Source organism: Sander lucioperca, chromosome 5, assembly GCF_008315115.2.
Source record: "Sander lucioperca isolate FBNREF2018 chromosome 5, SLUC_FBN_1.2, whole genome shotgun sequence".
NCBI lineage: Eukaryota > Metazoa > Chordata > Actinopteri > Perciformes > Percidae > Sander > Sander lucioperca.
In genome coordinates, this window is record NC_050177.1 from 19,379,643 (window position 1) to 19,396,529 (window position 16,887).

The window sequence follows — 16,887 nt, forward strand, 5'->3', positions numbered from 1 at the left end:
GAGTAGGCCTATACAAACTGTTTAAAATGAAAGTGTAGATATTTAGTTCTCCAAATATATAGTATATGAAATTTCATGTAGCTAGATGTCATGGCTGGAAATATGTTTCCAGCCGATTCCTTTCAGATTTGATTTATATATCATTTTACACAAGTTTATTTTATATATGTTTATTTTTTTACAGTAGTTTTATGTATTTATATGCAGATTTACATATAGGGCAGATATTTTGATATCAACATAAATCACGTTCGTCATTGGTCACCATACAATGTTTTTTTTTTTTTTTTTAAATCATACAAACATTTATGACCTCACTAATAAGGCTGGGGTATTACTGTAAATGTTTAAAGGTAGGCTTCTTTGCTTTAGGCTACTTCATAGCTGTAAAATTAAAACTATATTACATATACATTGTCTGAACCTTATTGCATCACTCTTTGTATCCATTCTCTGATTTATTCAACCCATTTATTTCTGTTGTGTTTTATTTAGCTCTTTGTTTTCATTCTGACTCTGTTGTTGACATGTATGTTTTACGACACTTCCAGGTGTACCTGAAGGCAACATGCACGTATTGGTCCTGGGCCATCTGCTGGACATGGCGGCAACCACAGTGCCCGTTGTCAAGGAGCTGCGTCCTCGGTTGCTATCATGTAAGTTACGCAGACAGACTCAGGTGAAGCAGCTAGAAAAGTCCCAACTTAGCCGAATTATTTCTGACTTTTTTTAAACGACAAAAGAGGCTGTCGTTGTTCAGGAGGGGTTGCTGCGATGTGGGTTCGCACGTTTCCTTTGCATGTCTATCTTCGCCCTGAAAATGGTTGAAGGAGTTTGAACGGAGAACCGCCGACGTTAACGCTAGCTAAAAAGGACCCAACAAGCCAAGTTAGCAGCTAGCAGCTAGCTAGCTAGCAGCTTTGCAGCGGGCTGAACCTGTATGTCTGCCAGGTGTCAACAAGGATCACCAGCCTCGGAGGATGCAAGTTGGTCAGGGCAACTTCTTCTTCCACTCGTATCCTAAAACCGTTGACTTATTTATCCTGTAGAGTTATTTAAGAAATGTGTAGCTGTTACTTAGTTAACGTTAGACCTGTGTAAATGTAGCTAACGTTAGAGAAGCTGGGTAAAACAATATCAGTGTACTCTCAAGAAACGTCAACTTACAAGTCCTGTATTCAAAATGTTACTTAAGTAAACAAAAGTATTAGCGTCAAGATGTACCTAGCTGAAGTACCAAAACTAAAAGTAACGTTACTCAGTATTCAGAATGGTTTATTTCAGAATAATGTATTATATTTTTGAATTATAATTATTGATGCATCAATGTGTACGTTACATTGATGTTACAGCTGGTAAAGGTGGGACTTATTTCTTACTATAAATACTGCCTGAGAGGTTGGGAACCAAGGGATCAATGAAGTCTTATCTTTATCCCTAAAAATACATCCAAATGTATTTGTTGATTCTACTTTGTATTAAAAATCTGAATCTGCAAAGTAACTGACATTGTCAAAAGAATGTAGGGGGGTGAAAAGTACAATATTTGCCTCTGAGATGTAGCTAGTGGAGTAGAAGTACAAAATAGCAAAAAAAGGAAATACTCAAGTAAAATACATGTACAAGTACCTCAGAATTGTACTTAGGTCCAGTACTTGAGTAAATGTACTCAGTTACTTTCCACCACTGACAGTCAATGGAGGAAAGTAACCTGTAATTGATGAGAACGTAAGTCAAAGGTCAACATTAGGTTTAGGTGACACGTGTATCTCCACTCGCTGCTCTCCTTAGTCGCTCTCTTCCAGAAACTCGAGGTTGGGAGCTGATGGAGGCCTAGGAGATGAGAGACAACTTCTGGTCGAAGAGCAGAAGTTATGCAGATCCCGAGCTCGCAAGTTCTTCCTGGAAACCAACCGACGCAGGAAGTCAGTTTTAGTGTACAACAGGGCTGCACAATATGTCATCGCGATATCAACTGGCGCAATACACACACTGCGAAAGACTCTCAGAGATTCTTTATGTTAGTTGAACGAAAATGTTCATTCTTTTTTTAGTGGTGCCTTTTATATTCAATTAAATTTTCAATTTGTTCAATACAAGAAAGTTGGAAATGATTTCCATTCATTTGTTTCAAAATTGAATAGAATTCTGAAATATCTGTTTATTTATCACAAGGAATATCGTTATGGCGATATTCAACCGCACTATCGCATATTTTTTTAATATCGTGCAGCCCTAGTGTATAATAACTATGAATTGCTGTTTTTATTTGAACACTAGTAGGATGTGTCATCTCAGTAACTGATGACTAGTGTGTGCCTTCTGCAGCCCAGAGCATGATCTCCCATTTCTTCCTGGAAGCAGAGGCTGCTCTGCTGGTGCAGTGTACAGTGTGCACCTCCTGGACAGACAGCTTATGGTTCTGTCCTGGGCTTAGCACCTTTCAGGGAAGGGCGCTGCTGACAGGATTTTGCAGTCTAGACCTGGAAATAGAATCTGTTGGCCAGAGGGTAACTGTGGGCCAGAGCTGTGACTGAAGCGCCACCTCTCTGACAACTAAAGCTGCTAAGTTCAGCACCGTAAGAGGCTCAAATCCCTTACAGATATTAATAACCTTCTAAATGTGTGTTTCCATAGTTATCAGCAGCGGCTAAAAGTGAGTGTTGCTGTTTTGAAAGAGCTTGAGAGAGTATGTTAATGCTGTAGGTGGTGGTGGTGGGGGGGGGGGGGGGGTTTATTATTGTTATTGTGTTATATCAGAGACAGTGTTTTGGTTTTACAGTGGCAGGTGATCATTATTCCCTAAACATAATGCAAATTAAAGGAGGGACATATTAATGGAGGTGGATAAGCTTTCCAACATTACATGAACATGAACTTGTTTTTATTTCACCGTAGAAAAAAAAAAAATGTGTCCAGCAGAAAACTGTCACAAATGAAAACTTTATATCAAACTTTTTACAGATTATCAGAGTTTATAAATCAATATTAAATACAGTAGATCACTTTTAAACATGTATACAGCACACCGATGCTGCTAACCAAAATACTGACATGATTGCTTGTATACACATTTTTATAATATTTTTCTTAATAGTATCAGATAAGCAGGAAAGAAAAAGATTCCAACTTTGAAGATGAATTATTAACATAAAGGTTTTAATTGTAAAGCAATACCAACATTTGCATATTTAAATTGTAAGGACTAATGTAACACATCTTCATAGTGGATGATTGTGTTTGCCTTATTAGTCTCCAATGTAATGCTTTTTATTATTTAAAATGTTGGAGCTCCAAACTTTCCAGCTCCTATAAGATGCATTTCTAAATAAGGATATTAGGTAATAAATATAAGATAATAAAGATTCTGTTTAGCTTTAATTGAAAATGAATATGTCAACTAGCTTGAGCTACTTTTTGTTCTCAACGCTGTTTTAAAATGTACACTTCTTGTTGACATTGTAGGAATTGAGGAATTGTATGCATCGTGATTTTTAAAATTTTTAAAAATCGATTCTTTTCCCTAGAATCAATATTTTTAATGTGTTATTTTTTACCAATGAGTCACCTAAATATTTTCGGTTTTTACGATACCGCCGACGGCGACCACATCATTTCCGTTTCCAGCCAGAGTGAAAGCAGAAACTCCATGTTATGTTCTTCTTTACAAATGAAAGACTGACTGACTGACTGACTGACTGACTGACATGTGATGTGCATTCTTCTTTAAAAAAATTGTTTTTAGAAATGTCTCATGATATATCTAGAAGTGTTTTATTCCACTTTTGTTTTTGTTAAAGGTGCTCTAAGTGATGTTGGGTGACGGCACTTCTTGTTGACGTTCGAAGTATTTTCAAACAAAACGGAGGCTAGCTCGCCCCTGCCTTCTCCTCATCCCGTCCCCTCTCCCTCCATTCTGTGCTTCCACGCACTAACCCCCCCCCCCAACCCCCACCCCCAAATCCTTCTTGTCGGTTATTGGCTGGAACGCTGGAAGACTGTTTGTTATGTTGCGTGGTGCAGGTTGGCACAGTTAGTTTTTGTTGGCGTATGTAGAGCCTGGGCTGTCTACAGAGAGCGTGTTTTTTTTACAATGTGTTCAGGGGACAGGCAGCTCGCGGATAGTGAGGAGATGTTTGCTGTATGTGACAAAAAATGTTGTAGCTTAAAAAAACGCGTGACGTTGCTTAGAGCACCTTTAAAGAAGGAAAAGAAATAGCAATACTCAATACTGTCGAATCGCAATAAATGACAGTCGCAATACAAATCCAATCGGCACCCATGTATCGGGAAAGAATCGAATTGGGACAAAAGCACATGGTCCCATCCCTATTGACCACCAACCATTTTTGCCTATTAAAAAAACACTAGTGCTGAACCTGATTGACCCCGTTGATATTATGATTATCTTCCTCTATGGAGTAGTGAGTGGTAGCTTTAATTTATTAATGACTGTGTCGAAAACATATCTGGATGAGCGGACTCAGGTTTCTGTATCTAAAATGTGGCCAGTCTACATTTTAATCAGTGATAATGTGCCTCAGGTTGATGCTCTGTTGTTTTTGTCATGGCTCAGGGCTCTGGAGGAGCGGCGGAAGCAGAGAGACGTGCAGGAGCAACGGCTGATAGAGAACATCCTAAAGCAACGCAGACAGCGAGTACAGGATGCAACCGAGCGCTTCCAGAGAGCCCATTTACCTCCTTCTCAGAGACGCAGACAATGTTAGTGATGCTTCTAGGGCGGCAACAAACCATTATTTTCATTGTCGATTAATCAATTAGTTGTTTGGTCTATTAAAATGTTAGCCTAGAAATCTAATTTAATTTGCAGCCAGGGGGGTCTAGGCACTCTCTGTTGGCTTGCGAGCTGGAAAAACCAAACTCTGGTCAGGCCAATCACATCGTGTATAGAGTCGGTAGGCGGGCTTATGGCTGCTGCTGCTGGGAACAGCGGTCTTCTGGAAGACTTGGAGTTACTCTTTTCTTTGAGAAAAGAAGAAAGAACGGCACTGAAATCATTCTTAAAAAAGGAAGATGTGTTCGGAGTTTTGCCAACTGGATACGGCAAAAGTTTAATCTGTCAACTAGCTCCGCTACCTTCTTCGTTGCTCTGATTGGTTGTAGCGCTATCCTATTGCGTGCAGAGGGAATTTGAAAGACAACCGTTTATCCCGCCCCTCGGATTGAGCTCCGTCAATGGTGAGCTCCCAGACCCAACATCTTGATGTGGGTCTGGCTTGTCAGGCTATGAAAATGTCAGAAAATGGTAAAAAAAAAAAAAAAATGTCGATCAGTGTTTCCCAAAGCCCAAGACAACATCCTCAAATGTCTTGTTTTGTCCACAACTCAAAGATATTCAGTTTACTGTCACAGAGGAGAGAAGAAACTAGAAAATATTCACATTTAAGAAGCAGGAATCAGAGAATTATTCTATTTTTCATTAAAAAAAATGACTCAAACCGATTATTTGACAACTAATTGATTAATCTTTGCAGCTCTAAATATATATAGCCTAGAAGAATATTACTGTTTCTCTAACTACAGTATGCTGTTATTTGCCCGATAAAGAAAAACATATTCTCGTTTAAGAACCTGGAATTAGAGAATTTTTACTTTTTTCATAAAAAATGACTCAAACTAATTACTCGATTAACAATAATTTGCAATTCATTTCATAGTTAATAGACAACTAATCAATTAATCTTTGCCGTTGTTGATGTTCCTTACATATTAGGCCTCTTAGAATTGAGAAATAGTGCACAACAGTCTTAACACACTTCAGTCGGTTTGTATGTTTTCCTTTATGGTGTTTCAGCTTTTAGAAGAAACGTCCCAAATATTGAAGATGCACTCAATGAACTTCAAGGCTCCTTCAGTTCATACACCCGGCAGCCATCTTTCTTGTCCAGCAATTCTAACATTAGCAGGTAAAAAAAAGATTCATAATTTTCATTATTCTCATGTGGCCTACATGCTAAATAACCCAGCCGAATTTAAAACCTCACACAGTGATATTTATGTTCATGAATTTTGATTTGCAATATATTTCCTGTGTAGCAGTTTTTACAGTTTTTTACGATCGCTATGACACTTTTTTCAATACTTTTAACAACTTTCCTAAACTCTTTACACAGTTAGCACAACATCCGTCTGTGTAGGCGATACAATTAACACATTTCTTGTTGCTTTGACACAAAATGCATACAGTTAACACAAATTTAAAATGCTTGAACTTCTTTTACACACAAGCTCCACCAAGACCAAAACAATGGATTTTTATTGCCAAATTTACAAATGCTTTCACACTGTATGTCAGAACAGATAACATCATGTTCTAAACCTAACTTATAGGCTAAAGTCAAAGTGAACAGCTGATCATATTGTAAATTGAAACACAAATATATCCTCTGCATTTTATATGCATTTATTGAGAAACAGCTGATTGAAGTTATGCAAATAGATCAATCACAGCTGATTCCCTTCTAGGAAACACACTCAGGTGTTGAGGTTCTTTCAATCGCATGATCCTATGGTAGTACATACAGAAAGAGGTCCTATTTGAACAATATACTGTAGATGAACACAGAAAATAAGAAAAATGCCTTCACGAGGGAGAGGAAGAGGAGTACCAGGACAATTCTGTCTCTGTCTCCTTTTTTTCATAAACCGTACATTCTATAAAGCTACTCTGAGATGGGTCATTCATTTTTTGTATTGAATCTCTGCAGCAAAAGAAACAAAATGGTGGCCGGGTTCAAGAGAAACTGCAGTGTAAAACACAATCTATGGTCAATACAATATACTATTGTCTATTATATAAGGGCAGACCTGACACATATAAAATAATGCAGTTTCTGTAATTCCATGGGATGTTAGTGTTTTGTATGACATTGTGCTGTGATTGACTAAATGTTCCTGTTGGGAGAGAACGTGTTAGTGTTTCAGAAGAATTATTTGATTTTGAGACATGTTTGCATTGTTTTGGTAAACCCAGTGTATTGTGTTAGTGAATTATTTTATTTTGAAAATCAGTGTTGGAGTTTAGTTTACAATGTGTGATTTTGAGCATGAAATGAACTGTTTTGCCAATTGTGTGTTGTAGGTGTGTTGGTGCGTTAAGAGTTTAGGAAAGTTGTTAAAAGTATTGAAAAAATTGTCATAGCGATCGTGAAAAACTGTAATGGCTGGAGACGTCACACATTGTACTTATATATTTTTTTTCTGTTAAAGAAGCTGCACTCCGTCCCCTAAGCCTCCCACAGTTTCTAAATCCTCCCACCGCCATGCCCTCTCTGCTGTGGAGGCCTACACCAAACTGCTGCAGGAGCAGAGCATGACTTGCTTCGACAACAGTCAATCCCCTGAAAAGGCACAAGAGAAGCAACAAGATCACAGTCCACAGGTATTTCATTTGAATGAGCAGGAAACAAAACATTTTGCTGGCATTCTCACAAAGAAATGTTATTTCACCCCCCGTTTTTTTTTAGGGCTGGGTTGATATGCTTTTGTCCCGATTCGATTCTTTTATGATACATGGGTGCCGATTGGATTTATATTGCGATTTTCATTTATTACGTTTCTAGAAGTTTTGGGATTCGATAGTATTGAGTATTGCGATTTTTTTCCCCCTTCTTTAACAAAAACAAAAGTTGAAAAATGACACATTGTTTTCTAAGAAGAATGCACATCACATGCCAGTCAGTCAGTAGACATTTATTTAATTTGTAAAGAAGAACCTAACATGGATTTTCTGCATTTTCTGCTTTCGCTCTGTTTTGCTGGAAACGGATATGATGTGGTTGCCGTTGGCGGTACCGTATCAACAGACAATATTTAGGCGACTCATTGGTTTAAAAAAAAAAAAAAAAAAAAAAGATTCTGGGGGAAATAACTATTTGAAAAACCGTCGCATAAAAAATGACGATACAAACATGAATCAATTTTCTTTCCCATTGTCATTTCATCCGTCCCCATTGTTGTATAGGGGTGCCATATGTTGTAAGATGCTTTGTCTCTCAAACACAGATACTGTACACACACCCCACTAATACTCCATTGTCTGCTGCTAAAAGATTAGAAGTTTAAAAGACTCTCTGTGCTATAACCTGCTCTAAAACCAGACTGCAATTTATCAAGTAGTCTTTATTATCGACGATGTTAAGTACTTGCTTGGCTACCATCTTGGGCAGTTCAAATGTCTGCTTTTTGTATCTCACCCTACACAAGTAGACCCCTAGGGGGCAGCAGTGTGACGTAATCCCTTTCCTGCACCTCATACACCACTTTTGGCTGCCACTGGCTTCAGCACCCTCTGGTGAAATGTGTGTGAAATTATTTTTCAGAAATTGGAGGAATATTAAAGGCAAAATGTAGAGTTTTTATCACCTTTGGGAAACAATTTTTGAAAAGTTCATCTGCAAAACCGCTTTGAGATGTTTGTGGGAAAAATATAAAAAACATTAAGAAAAATAAAAACATGTAAGAAATCAAATGTAATCTTAGCCTTGAAATTGCCTACTAAGATGTATCTTAGCATCACCAGATCAAACAAGTGGCATCTGGTCCATCAACACTGTAGCCCCTTAATTTCTCTGATCCACTCTCTCACTCTCAAACACAAGTATTATTTTAGATCTGGGTTCCGGGCCGAAATATATAACAAATGTAATATGTAAATCATCATTATTTTTGACTCATCTCCTCTCTTTTGCTTCCATATTTCAGGACAGCCAACTGTCTGATAGCTGTAATTCTGAAAGCATTTCAAGTAAGGACAGTTTGGAGAATGAGGACCTCAACCAGTGCACAAAAGATCTACAGTATTCCTATTCATCATTCTCACTTGACTCAGAGAAGCCCCAACCAGACCTGAGACAGCAAAATGATTTGTGTCCACCATCAGACCTCACTGCTTTCTCAGCGATGATGCTGCTTGCTGATAACTTTCCGCAATCAAGAAAACTGCATGAACCAAAGCAGAAAACACCAATGGATTCTGAAGCGCCCAACAATAAGATGCACATTCCTAAAGCTTCTTGGAGGTTCACGTCTGTTGAGCAAACACCTGAAACGGAGACGCAGCCTGCTCCACACAACTGCAACTTATTAACTCTTTGTGAAATTATTAGTGCAGACCCAGAGCACTTTGAGGTAAACTCCTCACAAAACAATCCCAATGACAACATCATCGTTACAAATCTAGTTTCTCCCGGCAACATAGCACTCGAGTCTCCATGTCCTAAACAAGAGGCTGCATTGGATCTCAGGCAGAAGGGGGTGCATGATGACAGACAATCAAAACATCCATCAGCTACAGAAATTCTTCTACGCGACAAAAATGGCAACAGCGCAGACATTTTGTTTGAGGCTCCCCCAAAGCCCGATATTTTTTTGAACGATAGCACAACAGATAATGCCTTACAAGACGGGACTCTTCAGCAAACAGAAAGAGAAAAACACAATCTGTCATCCCTCAAAGAGCCTAGTGCTTCCATAAACAACCTCAATAAGGTTTCAAACTCAGAGCCCAAACCTGAGAAGCCCATTAACGCAGCATCGCTGCAGCGTGCATGCTTATCCAACATTCAATCAGACACTCCTAAGTGCCTTAAGTGTCCTGAGGAGGAAGTACAAAAATTGCCTGTTCCAGCGAGGACATCTCATTCAGCATGTGGAGTCCGATTCATTAAAGGAATCCTTAAAAAGCAGTCCAAATATATGTCAGGAGAGACCACGTGTGTGTACGGCTCAGGACATTTTATTTTTGCAAAACAAGTAGCTTTAGCGATTAGAGACAGCGTGGAATTGACTAGGGCCAAAACTAAGGACGCGGAGGGCAACAACGCTGTCAAAAAGAAGCTACGCTGGTTTGATGAGGTACACGTGGGACAAGAGGACAGAGAACAGACCATGATGAAACAGATAAAAGGCAGGTCTTCCAATCTCTCTCAGTCAAATAACAGCCCAGAGGACCACCAGCTAAGTCTCGCCACAGTCTCAGGGGCTTCCAAGCCTGGATCCAGCATGACCCCTCCGGCCTCCGCTGGTTATCACTTTACAAAGCAAGCGTGGGCAGATGTTGGGGTTCAAGTCAGCTTGCCCCAAGAACGGCCAGACGAGGTCAAGGTGGCACGGAGCAGCACCAGGATTGCCGGCCCCAAGGTCCCTCGGAGAGAGCGCCCTTCCAGAGCTGCGGCGGCTCCTATTTCCTCGCGGACTAGAAAGGGCACTGTCATACGAGCTCAATCTGCCACCGAGGTGAGTCAGATTGCCAAAACCCAAGGGAAGATCATGGTGCCCCGCCCACCTCCTCGGATGGATCCATCGGGGGAGGAGAAGACGCTGTCCATCACTAGGACTCCATATGGCGTGGATCATGCTAGTGTCAGCTGCAAACAAGCTCTGGTGTCAGAGCAGGCCCCGCACAAGTACAACACGGAAGACTTTCCCTCACCTTCCACACATAATGTAATCAGAACAGACAGCAGCGTTATGTACACACCACTACCACCCTCGTATGCATACCCCGTGTCAAAGAGCAACACGAAGGCCACGCCCAGCACAGGTCATCAGGAAGCTCAGGGCAGCAGCAGACTAAGAGGGATGGTGTACAATGATAAAGGCCTCTGTTTAGATTGCACTCCCACAGATGAGGAGATCTCACAGCTCTGGCACGGTGTCCGCAGTGCCTTAGCCACCAAGGAAGGTAATGTATATTTTGGCTCACAGCTGACAGCCCCTCACACAGCTCAGGCTTGATTTGGGTGTCTGCAGAGATGTGTCATACAGATTTACATGCCGTTTCTCTTAAGCTTATTTGTTTCTAACCATTAGCTATCACATTTCAAGTTAACAATGTGGGTTCTGGCTACAATACTGCAATGATTTCTAAGCAGGGGTACTTGTACCCTAGGGGGTACTTTTGCAAGTGCCAGGGTGTGCGTGAAAGATTTTGAAGCAGCTCAACTAATTGGAAAAATATGGAAATTATTTCATTAAAAAGAAATATCAATTGTAACAGCTGAACACAGGAATTTTAAATGGGTAGCTAAAAGTAATAAATACATAAATCGGCTGAAATGACTAGCTAAAAGTATTGAATAAATGGTAGGAATAAATAGCTAAAAGTATTCCATAAGTGGCTGAAATAGTTAGCTAAAACTACTGACTAAACAGTTGAAATAGTTAGCTAAAAGTAATGGATAAATGGTTGAAACATTCAGCTTCACTCCAAGTAGTAGTAGTCTGATTGCTGACCAAACCAACCTAAATATTGACAGTTCAGTTGTATGAAAACATTTAATTACAATAAAGATCTACTTTTATACAATGAATAGTGTTATACATTTGGAACACATTGGGAATAGTTGTACTGGTACGTGAGTTCATCTGACAGGTTGTGGGGGAACCTCAGACCAAAAAGGTTGGGAACCACTGCAGTACTGTACCCTGATCCCTGTTATGCGTTATCCTTAATACCAATCCCAGTGATCCTTTGAATCTGTCTTTTTATCTGAAACTGTCCTTCTAATCACATTGAAAGGAAAATGCCTTGAATGAGCTGCGTGATGTTTGTGTGACTGCCAGTTCGCAAAGTTGTTTAAGATTCCCAAGAGATCCCTTTTCACTGGCAAGCTATTTTTCCAATCTATTTTTTATCAATATGCCATGTCTTCTTTGGGCGCTTTGTTGCATTTGTTGAAATTGGTCAATATAATAACTGACATACTGGTCTTCTTGCATCATCTCGTGTTTTGATATTGAAAAGTCAGTGAAGTTGAAGTCTTGCTTACGTATCTTGAGAAAAGGAACCCAGTCGTACCTATTTTTATGACTTATAGAGGAGACACACCAGCCCGATAATCGGCCATCGGACCGTCTGGCGAGGTCGGTGACTCGAGTCTGTTCAGTGTGTTCCATGCCGTCGGCTGTCCAAGGAGCCGTCGGCCTTCATTTGGGCCGACCCGACATGTTCAGTCTGGAGACAGGGCAGTCGGGACTCACCCGTAATGGGGAGCGGATGAGTCGCTCAAAATCTGACGAAAATCTTTTAAACTGACCTTTGTCAATCTGAAATGAAGACAGATTCAGCAACTGCATGGCCTATTTCTCGCTTAAAATGTTTTCAGAAACACGTTTCGGTGAACTATTTTAGTACAATATGAGATCGTATTCTGAACAAGCCGCCATGACAGTCTGGCTGTGAATTTCCGGAGAAAAAAAAAACTACGTGACGCGTTCGTCCAATCAGCTGCTGGTTTTCATTTTCTGGGAAATAATCAGACTGTTAATGGAAACAATACAGAGCAGCGCCGCCTGCTGCTATGGAGACGTATTACGTTTCGCGCACGCGCAGAGCGTACGCTCAAGTCGACGTCGCCTCAGTGTGTTCTGAGGAATTTTTGGACCTCGGGGACCCGACTGATCAGTCACACTGCCTTTTCTGCCGACGGTCGGCCCGTCTGGTTGGTGTGTCAGGGCCTTTAGGCTTACCTTTCTGTGAATCAGAGGTCACCTGGAGTACTTTTAACCACTTCCTCAATGACTAACAAAGCTCTTTTGCGACAAGCACATACACACATTTTGTTAATAAAATATTTCTACATACTGGAAAAGTTGACCCTAAAAGCCTCACAGTGGCCTGTTGTCTGCCTTGCCTCTACCCAGTGCCAATTTGTCCCATGTTAGCATCAGCAGCGCTGATAGTTTTATCAGCCGCAACAAAGCCGGCACAGAAGTGAGTGGCTTCTTTCGTACCTCTTCTACTGGGGAGATCAAACATTGGATCAAAGCCACATTTTTCCAACGCCTCAAAGAATACTATTAAGAATGTACTTTCAATGTAACTACTTCATTTGAGCCTCTTCATATGTTTGCGCACTACCATTTGAAATAGCACAGCTATCTTTATTCTTTATTGCAGACTAAAGATGGAATCTATTTTGTTATGTATGCTCTTTTTTTGTGTTGTTTTTATGATTTCCGCCCACATGTCTTCTTTCCGCAAAAGCCATGCTTAGAAGACAGGCGGCGGACAGTGGGCGGGTTGTGAGGAAAGCCTGCATGGAGCAGAGCAGACCGCCTCCTGGCTCTGGGAACAGAAGGCTTCCTCAGCCCGGTCAGGTACATGCATGCAGCTGCCCTGTGGGAAGGAAGAGTGAGAATAATTGCTAAAGATCAGTAAATGGGTGTGTTAAAACTTGTTAAATCAGTTTTGCAGTCCCTTCTGTGCTGCCGTTTGTAAAACTGACTAGACGTCACGATTTATGCTTCTCAAGACAAGACTTTCCGGATGGACTTGTCAGCGTTTGACAAAAAATAAGCGTTGATGCATAATGTTTTTGTTTACAACTTGCTCTACCTGTTATTGTGCTTTATGCCTATCACCTAGAATTTTGGCAGTGTACTATAGCTTACATGAGTATTACTTAAGATGAATCTGAGACTTACATAATATGTTTATTTTGTTTTGTGTAGCCAACCAAACAGACCATAGAGCCAGTCAAACCATTTTCCAGTACTTACTACATGGCCTGTCCAGATCAAGGTATTGTGTTCACTGTGTCTCTGTTTCTGGGAGAGAAAACTAGCTTTTTATTTCTATAATCACCAGTATTACAAGAATGTCTGTCTTCTGTTGAGTTCAACATTTCAAAGGATGTCTCTCCTGCATGTATATTATTTAATTTATACCCTAAAAGAACCCAAAAGTTCTTGAGCCAATACCGTTCTCAATCATTTTTGCAGTACAACAGCACAGCTACATTATATGTTACCCAGAAATGCATAAAAACAACCAAAGTAGAGTGGAAACAGGTGAGAATGCACGCCTCCGTTGTGACTTTGACTGTGCTCTCAGGTTTGGTGAGTGCAGCCCAGTTACACCTGGCTGAAGTACACGCTGGAGGCCCACTGCAAGACACGGATATTGTGGCTGCCATGGAAACAGCCCAAACACAGAGGCCTGGCACGGTGCAGCAGCGCAGCCAACAGCAGGGACTCACCACCATTTCCTTGGAGGAGCAGAAAATCCTCCTCTCTCTGGACAGACTCAACCACCAGCTGTACTGTGAGCACTTTGTTTGTACCAGGCCAGAACTGATCCACTAGATTGTTGTGATCTATGTGTAAACAGAAAAGTATGAATGTGTCATCATTTCAACGCAGAAGAACCCCTGCTGTCTGTTTCTATTTGTAGGTGTGCGGGAACATGTGGGGGGTAATGCTGGCACGCGTGGCCTCGTACTTATTGATGCATCCTCTGTAAGTATGAATTTCTAAGGGATTCATTTCTTTGCCCTAACCATAGACTGTAAAAAATAATGGACGAAGCCTCCGGGCCTGACAAGTAAAGCCAATGCATTAAACCTGCATTCTATCTAATTTCCAGCAAGGGGCAACTCCACTGGTTGCAAAAAATTTTTTTGAGTCTATGAGAAAATGACCCTCAGTAAACACTTTCATAATAAGTTTATGGTCTCAATCGCTAGTTTTCAAGTCTTCATTTAGTAAATTATTGTCCCATTTAGTTTATATCCACGATGTTCCACTTCCGAGAGTGCTCCGATGCCGCCGGAAAGTCCGCCAGATTTCACTCCACCGGATGTCTGTTACCTTCTGCTTTCTTTGTGTTGGAATTTTGAACTCTGGTGGATTTCTGAGGACTATGGTTAACTGCTCCTCAGATCTCTGCAGGGTAAATCCAGACAGCTAGCTAGACTATCTATCCAATCTGAGTTTTCTGTTGCACGACTAAAACAACTTTTGAACATACACGTTCCACCAAAACAAGTTCCTTCCTGAGGCTATTTTGCAGAGGCACCGTGGCTCTGCCCTGTGCTTAGCACCGCCCAAGACGATTGTGATTAGTTTAAAGAAATGCCAATAAACCAGAGCACGTTTTTCTCCCATCCCGGAATGCTGTGTGGACTAGCCAGAACCTCCTCCGCAGCACTGTGGAGGAAGGTCCGGCAAGCGAGACTAGATCCATTTAATTTAAAATAGACAATAAAGCAGGGGATGCTTTAGGGGCGTGGCTACACACCGACCTGTCAATTATGACAGAGGCTTAGAAAGTTTAAAAAAAAAAAGTCATGTTCAGCGTTCTGCCAATCAAGCTAGCGCTAGCGTTAGCTGGTAACTTAAAGGAGAATTCCAGTCGATTTGAACACCTAGCTATGTTGTTTGTTGTCACGTAGCGTAGTGTCAGTAGCGAGTTAAAACGAAAATAATCGGTGCCTATAAGGAGTTAGGCTACTGCTAGCTTTCGCACCCAGGCGGTTGAAACGGGGAAGGTTTTAAACATGCTTTTAGCCTCTTAACATGTTCGAGATGTCATTACAAGAGCCTTGCCATGTGAAGTGATTCCTTCCGAGTGAACACAGTGAATATGGCTACAGTAGATGTGAAAGAAATGCATAAAAGTTGTGCTAATTCAGCCAGTGCACATACCTCTGTTAAGTTCCAGTGTTGAGACGGCAAGACGAGTGCTTAGGGACCGTCTACAAACTACGACACCGAAAAGAGATACAATAAAAATATTTATTAATTTATTGATTAAATAAGGTAGTGTCTCCAAACTTACCTCAATTATAACTTGTCTCCTGCTAGTTGTACTACAGCAAAATAAGCATATGCATATTTTTGAAAATATTTTTGTATCGCTTTTTGGTGTTGTAATTTGTAGACGGTCCCTAAGCACTCGTCTTGCCGTCTCACCACCGGAACTAAACAGAGGTATGAATTAGCAAATTTTTTTTGCATTTCTTTTACATCGACTGTAGCCATATTCACTGTGTTCACTCGGAAGGAATCAGTTCACATGGCAAGGTGCTTGTAATGACATCTCAAACATGTTAAGAGGCTAAAAGCATGTTTAAAACCTTCCCTGTTTCAGCCCCATGGGTGCGAAAGCTAGCAATAGCGTAACTCGATGTAGGCAACACCGATTATTTTCGTTTTTCTCGCTACTGACAGCACTGCGTGACAACAAACAACATAGCTAGGTGTTGAAATCGACCGGAATTTTCTTTTAAGGGAACGTTTGCAGATTTATTGTACTGCCGTACATGCAGGTTAATGCCGCCTGTACCCGGCGCGCCGCATTTACCCACAGGTAAATCCCCACTGGATGACTCGCTTCAGAATGGGTGAAAATCTTTCCCTCCTTTAGCATTTAGCGCAACGCAGCACCACTGCAACCACAAACAACGCTGGCTTGGCCGCGTCATCCTCCCCAGCTCCACCCTCTGGTAAAAAAATCATCACATTCGGTTGCAAAATACCAAGATGGCGACGCCTGTATCGATAAACTCGAGGCTTCAGTACGGCAGTCTACAAACCAGTGGGTGACATCACGGATGCTACGTCCACTATTTTTACAGTCTTTGGCCTTAACACATGAGATGATTTTTGTTGAACATGTATTATTATTTACCTTCTTCCACCTGTTTTCAGACAAGGGAAGTGAAAGGCACAAACCATCACAAGCTTCGAGCATCCTCAGCTAACAACCGCTCTCGGTGCCAGAAGAAATTGTGACTTACAGCATGTGCGGTCCACGGTGTTCTTCTCTCCCATCAGTGCATTACACCCATCCTATCATATTGTGTAACCAAACACTTTATTGCCCTGTAAAATGAGTTCAGTCTCGTTTAAAACTAAATACGCCTGCTCGAGTATCTTGAAGATCTTAAGAGATCAGCAGCAACGGACTGTAGAGGCAATAAAACACATCAGCATAGTTAGACCAGGTTGGTGAGTTGAAATTAGTTTTGTATTTTCTCCCTATGCTTGGGGGAAAAAAAATGTTTAGCTTTTGTTGAGCCACTTACGATCAAAGTGCCTTTGAAAAGGATTCTGGCTTCAATTTGGTTTTCATTCACAAAT

At 40.9% G+C, this 16,887-nt stretch overlaps 1 protein-coding gene across 4 annotated transcripts; it reads left to right on the forward strand.

Moving 5' to 3' along the window:
- Positions 1–593: 593 nt before the first annotated feature.
- Positions 594–16,887, forward strand: cep126 (centrosomal protein 126). Of its 4 annotated transcripts, none has more exons than XM_031297530.2 (11): positions 594–1,015; positions 1,806–1,925; positions 4,577–4,722; positions 5,816–5,927; positions 7,231–7,402; positions 8,725–10,705; positions 13,010–13,122; positions 13,477–13,546; positions 13,859–14,068; positions 14,198–14,262; positions 16,456–16,887. In XM_031297530.2, exons 1-11 carry the CDS (start codon positions 981–983, stop codon positions 16,537–16,539), a joined length of 3,108 nt encoding a protein of 1,035 aa, XP_031153390.1. In that variant the 5' UTR covers positions 594–980; the 3' UTR covers positions 16,540–16,887. The 4 variants fall into 4 exon arrangements, with proteins under 4 accessions (XP_031153390.1, XP_035857321.1, XP_035857322.1 ...); XM_036001428.1 differs by having other exon boundaries at positions 8,725–10,704; positions 13,003–13,122; XM_036001429.1 differs by having other exon boundaries at positions 4,577–4,713; positions 8,725–10,704; positions 13,003–13,122.